Source organism: Cheilinus undulatus, linkage group 14 (genome assembly GCF_018320785.1).
Source record: "Cheilinus undulatus linkage group 14, ASM1832078v1, whole genome shotgun sequence".
Lineage (NCBI taxonomy): Eukaryota > Metazoa > Chordata > Actinopteri > Labriformes > Labridae > Cheilinus > Cheilinus undulatus.
The window spans coordinates 6,259,218-6,272,111 of NC_054878.1; the positions used below are offsets into that span (position 1 = coordinate 6,259,218).

Here is a 12,894-nt window from a genome sequence, read left to right on the forward strand (position 1 = left end):
ATTTATAAGTAGGAAGAGCGTCCTTGTTGCTATCTTAAAGAAGATAAAAACATGGAATCTGTCGTTCACATGGTGCTTAAACAAACGTTGGCGTGAGTGGTTGTTACGGTTGTTTCTACTTCCTTTGTCGTCTTGGTGGATTTGAAGACCAACTGTGTCGCCACCTACTGTATCTGACTGTGTATGAATGTAAACTTTAAGGGGTACCCTACAATGCTACTGATGTGAAAGCAGACCAGTGAGGGGGCACTATCATGCCTAATGTGAGAACACCCCAAATATCAGTGGTTTCAGATCTTTAGCGTCTTCTGACGATGTTTAAAGATGTTAAAGGCATTGATTCTTCCCTCATGTGTTGAATTGTTTCCTGATGCTTAGATTCTTTCTAGCTTGTTTTCACATCTGTCTCAGTCATGTTGTTTCTCTTCTAGTTGAAGACTGTGCTGGCATTTTCTCAGATCCACGTAGAGTGTCATTATTCTTAAAAATGTCTCCAGGATTTGTTGGATTGGTGACGCAGCTCTATCGTTTAACCACAGACTTCTTCAGCCTCGCCAAACTCTGGATTTTTCCCACACAGAAACAGCAGTCATGGAAACAGAGTGACAAATAATCACATGTAATCTGCTCTGTTATGATGACATGTGTAAGCTTCCACATGTTCAGACCTACTTCCAAAGTCAGAGAGTTCCCAGGTTTGAAAAATATAGAGAAAGGAAATGAAACAGATCCAGGTCCCACACAGATGACAGGAACTTTCCAGACTTTTTCAGGTTTTTGAGAATTATGGCTACTCCCATCTTTACTGCTGTAATGAAGCATCTGACTCCACAAGAATCACAAAGTTCACCACCAAAATGTTTTCAATTGAAGATGAGAATTTGGCCTCTGTAAAAGTAGACAGAAAAATGTTTTATTGATTAAGTGTGTTTGTTTTTTCAGATCGAGGATGTGTCACTTCAACAGAGAGCGAGAAAGTCTTCATGAAAAGGTTCAAGGAGATCCTGAAGGAGAACGAGTTTGATGTGTGAGTTCGTCATCCTTCTTTTTGATCTATTGTCGCTTTGACAGTCGGGGGCGGGAGTGACGGGCCTCGCCAGATGTTTGAGGATATGTTAGATCTGAAAGTCATCTGTGGACAATGGTCCTGTTCTCCCTGAGGAAAGTCTGAGCAGCTGGCAAAGAAACAGTGTTTGAATGTAAGCACAAGACACTGCCAGTCATATTAATGAGAACCACAAACTCAGACCACATTCATCAAAAGTTTCTCACGTCTTTTGGACTCTGCATTTGAGGCGTTGCGTGTCCTCAGATCACCCCATGTCCTCCAGCTTTGTGTTAGTAGCATTTTACTCGTCCTGGTTTTATTGTCATCTTAGAGACTGAGGGCTTTATGCTTCCTGTTTTCTCATGAAGAACATGTGCTTGGAAAATTAAAAGCATGTCAAAGTATAAACCAGTATAAATCTAAATGTTGCTAAGCTTGTAGATCTCTGGAAGGGATTATCATTCAGGGGTTTTAGTTTATTTTTCAAAACTTTCACTACATTGTGAATTTGTTCTGACGTGGGCATGTTCCTAGCTAACTAAATTTGTAGCCCTCTGACACCAAGTTGTTTACAACAAGAAGAGACAGGTTATGAAAAGTTTAATACCCTTTGAACCTTAAATCATAGCCACTTGCTTTTTTTTCCTCTTGAAGCCCTCTGTTTTGCTGTTCCAATGATGTTATCCATGCCTTCGTAGCCATAACAGACACCTCTCTAGCAAGCCTGGAACTTGGATGACTTTCCTTCGTGATGAGCTGTGACAACCAATGGCAGGCTGTTTCATCGTCGCGTCATACTTTGTCAAACTGCGCATTTCTTTACACTAAAAATAGCCTGAACAGCTCATAATGGAGAGAAAGAGAGAGGCTGTGATGTGGCCCTCTGTGTCTCAGCAGACAGGAACTGCTTTGAATGATGGTTCAAGTAGAGCTAACACAAGGAGGTGCAAGGAATTATTTTATAAATATGTGAATTTTGAAGGTTTTTGTAGCAGAATGATTATTTTTCTAGGGTTGTCCTGCTTCAGATTGGAAATACGTCCAACACTGCTTAAAATGCAGTTATTGGTATCTGTGAGTACACATATTTCATATTTTGCGTCATTTAGCCATGCTAAATGTTAGGGCTATAAACTGGAAATCAATTGTTCTTCGCTGCCGGAAAGCACATCATGCACGGACTACCATTTTAGAGCAGTGAAGAAGAAGCAAAGGACCCTCTGCAGCAGCAAAGAATAGTGGCTGTGTGACAGTTTTTCTCCGAATGTGATCGTTAAAATGCCTTCCAGACCAGCGCTGTCGTACACGACAAGAACTGACACAGTTTATCAAAAGTTGAATAACTTTTGAATCATAAATCGTTGCCTATCACTTGTTTTTCCTCTTGAAGCTAGCCGTTGTGCTTTCCTATTGGTGCTAGTGATGCCTTTGAATCCCTTGCTGCAGCATTTTCAGCAAGCCTAGAACTCACGTGACTTTTGGGGACTTTCATTTTTAGATCCACACCAGTAAATGCAACATTCAACGTCTTTTTTATCCATTTAACTGAGTTACGATTGTTTATTACCGCTAGCTCAAATGCTTACCTCCATATTGTGTACTCTTTGTGAGTGTCTGTCAGCCGGTTGCAGGCTGTTCTATAACCATGTCATGCTGCCCGGATAGAGCAGGAGAGAGCCTGTGATCCGTATTATTGTTATTTTATTATTTAGCAGTAAAACTCAATAATCAGCAGAAAAACAACTTTAGGGTCACAGGGATGCTGTACATCATGTTTCTACTTGTTGAGTCAACTACAGGTCTAAAATAATTTGCTAGTCTGAACAGTCAGTCCAGAAAGTGGTATCGAATCAGTACTCGGTATTGGCCGACACCCAACACTGTGGTATCGGAAAGGAAAAAATGGTATCAGAAAATCCCTATTTTTACCCCTTTTTTTGACCCCAAGGGATGGGCAGAAAAGTTTCTGCCAAAGAAGTCTTTGTCAGAATTGTTAACTGTGTGAAAACATCTTTTTTCTTTAGAATAGCTTGCAAAAATCCTACTGTCCATTTCTGTTTCTTAATCAAAACAAGAATGACTTGAAACTGATCATTCTCTTTAAAACAACAATCCATACTGAAATTGCAATAAGTCTCAAAGATAATCACAATTAGATATTTTTTCAGTATCGTTCAGCCCTCGTTACAAACTGATATTTAACCTAGAGCCAAAGGAGTCACTCAGTGCTGGTTAACCATAAGTTAACTGGTAGATAGTAGGTAACTCCTGCAGTGACACATTACTCTCAGTTGATCTTAACACTGGATAAGTACTAAATCAGTTCAGTCAGTTTATGAAACCAATGAACTCATTTTGTGTTCCCTACTTTAAAGTGGAGCATCACACAGAAACTGTGCCATTTTTGTGCTTTTTTAAAAGTTTTATTTGTAACCTTTTAGTCCTTATTTGTCGGTTAGTGTACAAATGCTTTAATGATGAGCAGAGGGAGTAAAAATGAAACACCGCTCTGCCCATGAATAATTTTCTTTTTTTTTTTTTTTTTGCAAAAAGAGTAGAACACTTCCAAAGTAAAGCATAGAGGCATGGAGGGAGTTTAAGCTGGAGTAGTAAGACCCAGGAAGCGGGGTCAGAGAAAGTGAAATCAGCACAGATGTATTGAGGAGGTGGAGACCAACTGAGGGGGAAGATGAGAACCCCCCACCCTTCCTCCTGCTCCCACAGTGCACAGGCAGAAAGTATTTCCTGTTAGAAATAAAAGTACAGTCAGCTCTGCTGCCGTGTATCAGATCCAGATGGCTTCTATTCACTAACCTCTGATATCAGACCGGAGCAGAGGAGAGGGGAGAGAGTGTGGTGTGAGAGCAGTGTGGGCTCTCAGTGTAGACCAGGTTTGACTGATGGAACACACACACACACTTACAGAGCTCTGTGCTGGCTCTTAAGTCTCCCTCGGCATCCCTGTCTCAGTCACTCCCTCCTTGAATACTCACACAGTCTATCACTGCCTGTCCTTTGAATTTCTCTTATTCTATTATGCATAGTTCTGCTTCTTCTGCTGCTGGTTTCTCAAGGACTCTCTCAGTGCTCAAGGCTTTGTTGGGAATTGTTAATTTCTGTTCACTGTGAGGCTTTTGTTTTCCTTTTTTACATGAGTGTTTCCAGTCCTTCTCTTTCCTTTGAAGAATGTTAAGTTTTGGTTATGATCACTTATTTTCTACAGTGTATGTTAGGTCTGATCAGGGAAAAAAATACAACCAATCTGCTGTAAATCATGTCATTTTGTGTTTGTAATGTCATACAGGCAACAATGATTTCCAGAGGATGTTTCAGCTGTATGCCCATATGTACAGTGGCTATAAAAGCTATTCACCCTTAATTCAGTCTCTTACAGTAAAGCAGAGAGAGTAAAAGCAGAGAGGGGGGCGTGGTTCTGGTAGAGAAATGTGTTAATCGCTGCTGTAATCTCCTGACGCCTGCCAGGCTCCCTCCCCATCTCCCTCGTCGCCTCCAAAGTCGTTAGCTAGCAGACTAATTAAGAGACAGCCAGACAGTGGCACGTGCACGCTGACTCCCTGGAGGTCTTTTCACACACGGCTCAACAGAGCAAAGTCTCACAATGACAACCAGGCTGCAGTAGAGCGCTCTCCCTGTCACACTAACATCAGACACTGGAGAGGGAGATAGATGCTGACTAATTACAGGCAAAAACAAAACATAGCTTTCATATGTTTGGACATAATTTTGTTATTCATGAGCTCTGGGAATCGTTTATCATTCATCAATCTGGCATCCAGGTTGAGTTTATTATTCACAACAAGGGACAAGGGAAACCTCTGGCATGTTTGAGTAAAAGTTGGGTCAGAGTGAGTGAAGGTCTTCTTTTATTGTGCTGCACCGATGTGTTGACAGGAAGCTAAGTCATAGAGAAAGCTTTCAGTTTACCTGCTGATCTACATCCCAGCCCTCACCTTTGGTCATGGATGGATGGATGGATGGAAGGATGGGTTGATGGGTCAATGGATGAACAGTCGATGGATGGAACAGTTGAGGGATGGATGGATGGATGGATAGATGTATGGATGGATGGATGGATCAGGGCCAAAGTGAAAGCTCTTCTACTGTCCAGAACTAGTCAAAGATGCAGTAAGTTCGTGTCACGGGTTCTGTTTTTATTGTCTCTCCATAGGATGTCTTTCATTTTAAGCAATGTCTCAGACTTAATGCAGCATCACCCATCCGTCTAAACGAGCTTTTTTAAAGTACTGAATGAGCGCTTCTGAAAATATATTTCTAAGGTGACTTTATCCCCTGGAAGACGATCATCATTAATGAGTCAACAGGATGTGGAATCAGGAATGTGATGGCTACTTATTGCTTTTTGTGAGTGTGTGTGTGACCCATTTTGGGATTTTAACCTGCAGCCTTCAGGGTTGAAGTCTCTAATCTCAGAGCCTCTGGTGTTCAGTCAGATCTTAAAACCTCTTCCTGGTTTGCCTCAGCACTTAACATGGAACCTTTTTTTTTCATATTATAACAGTTTCTGTGGAATCTGTTCCCCTTGCGAGCAGCGACCGCCTGGTCCACATTTCAATATTTCAGAGTCACTAAGTGGCGAGTTGCTAGGCGATGCAGCAGGGCAGCATGGGTAAAGGAGCGTGATAGGCAGCTTGTTGCTCAGAGCAATCTGGAGGGATACAAAGCCAAAGTTGGCCGCCTGCCCATTTTCCATTCATATTCCTGCTACTACACACTCATACACACACATTAGACCGCTCGCAAACACAGACCGGCCAGACAGCAGAGTCGTCTCTCCACACATGTGCAGCCGCCCACACAAACAGCACCTCTGAGTGTAAACAGAGCACTTCCCCTGATTGAGACCTGCAGGAAGGAGATGCTAATGTAACATGACTGCATGAGGGCAGATACCAGAAGGGACTCTGCCTTCTGATTCAGGTAAATAATGCCAAGCTCACAGCGCTGATCATCCTCATTAGAAATGGGAAAATGAATCCATCCCTACCCTGCAGAGGTAGTACACTGGTAAACAGTTGTTGCTTTTAAAATCTGGAATATAAGACTGCCTGGAAAATAGACTATTTTAAGCCAGATTGTGGGACAGATTTCTCTTTTTCAGCAATTGTGGGGGTTTGACCTGTTTTGGGACTTAATTCACCTGCCTATTTGTCTAAGTAATGTCTTATCTGTCAGTGCCATATTTTTGTAAAACCTCAAAAGTTAAAGAAGAAGTCTACACTTCTAGCCGTAATAATCATCCTCCTTAATGGTCTGTTCCTGTCTTTACTTTTTCAGGACACAGAGTTTATCTGTTGGTGATGCAGAAGAACAAGAGGATTTCCCCGGTGACCTTACGCTCCATTCTGACCTCCTGACCTCAGAGGGACTGCCGTGTACGCTGGCTAACGCTGTAGAGGTGCACAGGGACTTGCAGCCAGGTGAGCAAAATCTACAATTTGATTAATCGCGCAAAGGGGTTGTTGCACCAGTTAAAACACAGAATTAAGTAAAACATTTCAAACTGCAGCTGTCCTTCAAAAAGCAATCCAAGGTGCCTTTTTACAAATGTAGTTACTCCTTCACAAGATGAATAGAACAAAGCAAAGAGGGTCTTCAAACAGTGCCTAGATGTGACACTACAAAGACCCAGCAGAGCTTCTACTCTTTTCTCAGAATTTTGTTTGAGTCACCAGGACTTAAAGTGATGTACCCAACCTTGGATTTTTTCAGTTTAGCCTGATTGCCCCCCCTCCCCATTACCCCACTGGCCAACACCTTGCCCTAGGCCTCAGCATGCCTGAGGGTTACCACTTGCTCACAAGGTTGTCACGTGGTTTTGTTTACAAAAAGTAGGGGCGAAATGGAGTTTGACAGAGATCATGACTGTAACTTTAACACACTAATTTAGAGTTTATTTTTGGGTTGTTTTTATCAGAAAAGCTCTCTAACGTACAATGGCTGGGGGGCCTTGCACGAATGCATATCAGAAAAGGCTTTGTATTAACAGGAAACACAAATGCAAAGAGCCATGAATGAAATCCAAGTAGCTGCAACACACATTAAAACAAGTGAAAGACAACTGCAAGTCACTGCAACCCAACCAAAAGATGCTAACTTCAAAATGCAAGAACTGAAAAATAAAAAAATAACCTGGAAGCTGATATCTGGCCGACACGCAGGCTCATTGAACACTAAATAATAATTAACAAGCTTACACAAAAAAATGATGAATTAAAAGATAAGAACATTGACAGATTTAGCATTTTACCTACCTTTTTCAATTTTATGCACCTGTCCATTAACTCCATAAAGAACTGCATAACACAAACCATGGCGACTGTAGACATGTCAGTACACGACTTTTGTCGTATTTGAAAAGAAAACAACTAACCCCTCATTTCCCATACTCCCTCTGCACAGTGAACTGCAGCAATCTGTTCCTACTCTAAAGGAAATCACCCCCTTGTTAATGCAATTCCACTGCGCAATATACATGCCAAGTCTTTTTCACCGTGGCCAAACTACTTCTAGCCACACAGAGCAGATCGATCTGAACAGCAATTGAAACACAACACAGTGCATTCCAGCAGGCGATGATGTGTACTGCAAACTGGATTTTTGGAATCAAGCATGCTTGGACAGGGTACAGACCGCCTAATTTCAAGGTGCCCTCAGATATTAAAACACCTAAGACTGACTTCATTTTGGAGATTGAAGTCGTTCCTCTATGAATTTTATGCCTCAGCGCTGGCTAGCTAAAGTCGTTAGCTTTATGATTGAAGGTTGGCTTGCCACTTTCTGAATGCAGATTCTAAAGAGCGTAGGCAGGGATATGATCCAAGTATTTTCCATAAATGTCCCCGCCCCGATTCAAGGATGAACAGATTACATTTCAGATGTCAAAGGTCAGATGTCAAGGTCTTTGGGGCTCATGCTAATCCCTCTCTTGTCAGAGAGCATTATATCGCAAGAACGCTTTAAGGCATTTTCTTCAAACTTTGCACATATGTCCACTCTGACTGATTGAGGTCAAAGGTTAAAGATCCTTTAGTCAAATGGTCATATTTGGTTTATAAGATGTTTAAGAATCATTCTACCATGAAAGCCAGCCAAACCAGACCCTTGATGCTGCACTTTAACTGTGTGGTAATTGTGTTGCTTGCAGAGGCATTAAAGCACCAGGCAGTGGTTCCAGTTACCTAAATCATTTAACTGGATGAAGGACTTAAGTCTGCCATTAAGCTCAAGAAAGCAGAAGCTCAGCCTTAAGGCCTTAAGTCACTCCTCAAGAGCATAAATGAAAGACCATTTTTATCTAAGACAGCCTTATTCAATGGTTTAATTATCTGCTCTGTTTGTTTTGAAAAGAAGGCATCTGAGGAAAAATATCGTGAACAATGAAGTCTCAGGAAATCCTAACCTGGAAACAAGCTGAGTCCAATTTAATCCTAACAACAGCTCAGCTGGTAGCCCTTCCCCTATAAATGTCAGCCATAGAGGAGACAGGAGAAACAATGATTTTTAGTGTGATACTGATTTATTTAGTGTTTTACCTGGAGCATTAATGGATCAGATGTTTGTTCTGCCTTGCTACTATTTACATTTTCCAACTTATTTATTTTATATCTCATAAGTCAGGAAGCAGTAAGAACTTACACCTGAGCCTCTTTATGTCTCCCTGTTACTCTGCCTGTGAGGCTGGCTCCAGAGGTAGCTGTTAAATGTGACATTAATTGTGCTGACTCCAGCTGTGTACGGGGTTCAAAGTGTGGCACTCGGTGATTAGCATTTGCCTAATCTGCAGGCACTCTGTCTGCCAAGTGTCCCACAGGAGCGGAGTCACTGCCAGGACCGGCAGACTCTGATGCTAAACTGTAGAGTCCCTGCTGTGCTGCCGTGTGTCTGTTGCTGACTTTTCTTTTAAATTATCTGTCTGATGTGTTCAATGCGATGTTTCAGTGATTCTTACAGAATTTCCCTACTTATCCCAGAATCGCCTGTTAGGAGCAGCGGAAAAGTCCCAGAGGAGGCCGTGGTGGATGAGGAGGCCATCCTGAGTCTCCTGGAGAACAGTCAGACTTTCCTCCCACTCTCCCAGACGTCCAACCACTCACCTCTGTTAGGTATGTTTGACACTTCCACTTCCATCTTTATGATGAAAACACTTTCTTTAAAACTTCTCTTTAAAATGGACTGGTTAGGGGCACACCGGTAGTCGAGTGGTTAAGGCGCGCACCACATACGCAGGCGGCCCGAGCTCAAGTCCGGCCTGTGGCACCATTTCCCGCATGTCTCTCCCTGCTCCCTTCCCTGTTTCCGAGTCTATCCACTGTCCTCACCTATCAAAATAAAGGCACGAAAACGCCCAAAAATAAATCTTTAAAAAAAAAAAGGACTGGTTAGTTGTCCTTTCATTTACGTTGTTTTTCTTTAGCTTTTTGCTGGTTGAATAAGGACAGTGAAGAAAAGAGCTTGCAAAAGTGGGTTTAAATTCTTCGAAAAACAAAGAACACAACCCACAAAAGCTCTTGGTTTATAAAAAGAACTAAACTTAACAGAACGATGCCCAGAACCAGCCCTGGCCCGATGGCATCACTTCTCCAGCTCCAAATATTATTACAAGTGTTTTATTATTAATAATCAGTTAAGTCATGAATTTCACCATTCACAGCAAATATTAGATGAAAAAAACAGTGAAATCTCTTCTGTGTTATTTGACTGCGCAGCTGTTTTTTCTTCTGCACAAAAAAAGGGAGCAGTGTGTAGGCTAAATTGACCAAAAAAAGGTAAACATGCCTACTAGATGTGTAATGATGACCATTTGTAAACCAGGAGTGGTAAAACAAATTTTAAGCTGCTAACCGACTTGGATAATCAAACATAGACTTGATCTATGCTCTTCCCTAACCTTAAGTTTTGCCTGCAGTCAAACAATATAGTATATTTTAAATGTTTTGTTGTTGTTGTCTTTGCAGAGAGCAGCCAAGACCACGCTATCATCAATCTACTAGCTGGTCTGGAGGACGATGGTTTCCGCAGGACGCCTGTCAGACAGAATTCCCAGTCCCAGTCCCTTCCTGGAGCAAGGAGCTACCACTGCAACAGCGATGAGGAGGAGGCAGAGCCGGAGGTCGAGAAGGAAGAGGCTGAGCTCAGTATGATAATGTCACAGCGGTGGGACAGAGAGCCTGAGAGTGTTTCTGTACAGAAGTAAGTTTGAAAAACCTCCAAAATCTGTTATATATATAAAGATGATAATATGTTTATAGATAATCTGTTATTTGTTGGTGTTTTGCACAACTTCTCCTGTTTTCTGACCTTTTAGGCTGCTAAGAACATTGGTAATAGATTGATTAAAAAATGGTCCAGATGGCAATATCACACAAATTAAGCAACCAGCTGCATTACATGAATAACTTGATTTGTCTATAAATTCTGGGGGGGGGGGTGTTTTTCACCCTATTTTCACAAGGCATTGACAGAGATTTATGTGTTTATTGCATTTGGATTCCAATTAATAATACTTAACACCTTGAGTGGACACACACCAGGAGTGCACACAGAAAACAGTTTGATATTTGATAGCCAGGCTGCATGCAGAGGTGCTCTGGAATGCCTTATTTCAGACTGGATTGGTTGTTTAGGAGCAGCAAATACTGGTACACATTAAAAACTTTCTTATCAGCTGACATGATCTTCTGTTTTTAGCTAGTAAACAAACCCATGGCTTTACTTTTGTGTGTCTGGCCTTGCTCAGAGTGACTGGGATTGTGGTGAGGTGATGGAGACCACATAGAGGTCAATTGTATCTGCTGCTTTTCTAAGCTCGTTTTGCCCTCCACGCCTCTCCACGCTGGTCACATGACTGAAAGCCATTAATACTCATAAAGAAAGCAGCATTAACCAGCAACACAAACATCACATTAGAAATTATTTGAAGCATCCTTGTTTAAATGAGAGTATAAATGTGAGCCAGCAGATGCTGTGCAGTCTGGCTTGTTGTCCTCAGCATTTGTGCCCTTTTTTGTCTATTTATCCGTCTTCCTGTGTTTGCAGGCCCGGCCTGAAGGAGTCAGAGGACGGCTTCAGTGACGAGCAGCAGGAATCCTCTGACGACGACATGGACTGGAGTGGGAATAACTCTCTGTTCGCCAACCTGTCCATCCCTCAGCTTGACGGAGCTGCAGACGAGAGCAGCGGTGAGTCATCTCATGCTGAGATGTACTGAGACAGCACTTAAATGTCAGCTTGCTTTGACGCTTATCTCTCAGCCCCTGCTGGTTCATACTCCATCAAGGATATCGGAGCACGGATCTGACAGCAGCTGCACAATAACTGTTTGGGATGAAGCTGGTTTGAGGTTGTTTGATCTAATTTGATTATGAGGGAGCTGTGATTTAATCTAGAACAAGGAGCTGGGGCTCTAATTGATTTCCTGATACAATTATCAATTAGCTCTGAATATATTTTTCACTGGTAGTGAGGGCACAGTTTTTTTTAAGTGGAAATAAAGACAGGATTCCAGTTTTTTTGAGCTGCGTTTCCACAGACACCTGTACCCTCACTTTGTGGGTGGACTGTAGAGGCTATATGTGTGACGTCACAGAAGTATTGTTGACAGCTCAGTAGGGAATAAGCAGGAAATTTCAGCTGAATAGTGCTTTCATTTTAATAACTACATCTTAATATTGTTCACCATGGTCAGTATAGATCCTCAGCTGATGGAGTGTGTTTGTAGAAATGTTTGGAGCTGCAACAGCACGTCAACAAAGACACAAAATGAAGCTGAGCTGTGTCAGTAGCTACAACTACCATTCAGATAGTGATGAATATGAGCTGAATTAACTGCTCTCCTTCCTCTGACCTTAAAGGAAAATTAGGACCTTACATTTCAGTAAATCAGTCATACAGAAAAAGAGGGATCCAGGGACAACTGATTATGTTTTATAGCTGTATAGATAGTCCTGCAACATCCAATGAACACAGCTTTACAGGGGAAAGTCTAAAAGATAGTGAAATCTACTGATGTTTATCCCAGATTAAATAAAGTAGTCTTTGTAAATCAACATGATTCCCATCTGGTTAAATACTGGAGTTATTTCTGTGAATGCTTCTTAAAGTGAACGTATCCAACTTTTTAACAGTTTCTACAACATAATATGAAAGTTTAAAGCTGTACCGTAGGAATTTGTCACATTAAAAATAAGATTAAGGTTTAACTGTGGTTAAAATCAAACTACATAAGACAGCCAGGGTACATCGATCTCATTTAAGAATACACCTCAGAGTTTTGCAGACATATTTAAACACCACAGAGTGATCTTTTACGGATTACCTAAAGTAAAAAAAACAAAAGTAACTGAAGTGGTCAAAAATGGAGAAACATGGGATCTACAGCTTAACTTTGACAATTTAGTTCCGCATCCATCACTGATGAACCAGAGTGATGTATGACTTTAAGCTCTGCTTCGTGGTGAATATAATCAGGTCTTTTCTAAATGTCAGAAGTAGGGATGTTCCTAAGCATCTATTTCCCCATTTGGCTAATCAACAAATTAAATAGCGTTTAACTGACGAGTCTAAATGAGAAGAAAGTACTTTGAAAAACAGTCAAATTCATCACAGGGTCACTGCTAACAGCTGTGTTGTGAGCCATATACTATACTCTGTACAGCGTAGCTAACATTAGCAGCTAGCTCCACCAGCCTTCGCTCCTCTTCACAGAAAAGTATCATGCAAGTACCAGACTACTGTACTCAAGTAAATTTTAACCAGAGTACTTTTTACTTGGGTACAGTCGTCTGGTACTTTTTCTCTCTCTGACG

At 41.5% G+C, this 12,894-nt stretch overlaps 1 protein-coding gene across 2 annotated transcripts in view; it reads left to right on the forward strand.

The window, feature by feature from the left end:
- rev3l (REV3 like, DNA directed polymerase zeta catalytic subunit) overlaps positions 1-12,894 on the forward strand; it is a 117,475-nt gene that overhangs the window by 59,916 nt on the left and 44,665 nt on the right. For both annotated transcript variants that reach the window (XM_041806144.1, XM_041806145.1), the window contains exons 8-12: positions 943-1,027; positions 6,365-6,507; positions 9,061-9,192; positions 10,045-10,279; positions 11,126-11,268. In XM_041806144.1, the coding sequence (XP_041662078.1) occupies positions 943-1,027; positions 6,365-6,507; positions 9,061-9,192; positions 10,045-10,279; positions 11,126-11,268 (738 nt within the window). The remainder of the gene's footprint in view (positions 1-942; positions 1,028-6,364; positions 6,508-9,060; positions 9,193-10,044; positions 10,280-11,125; positions 11,269-12,894) is intronic.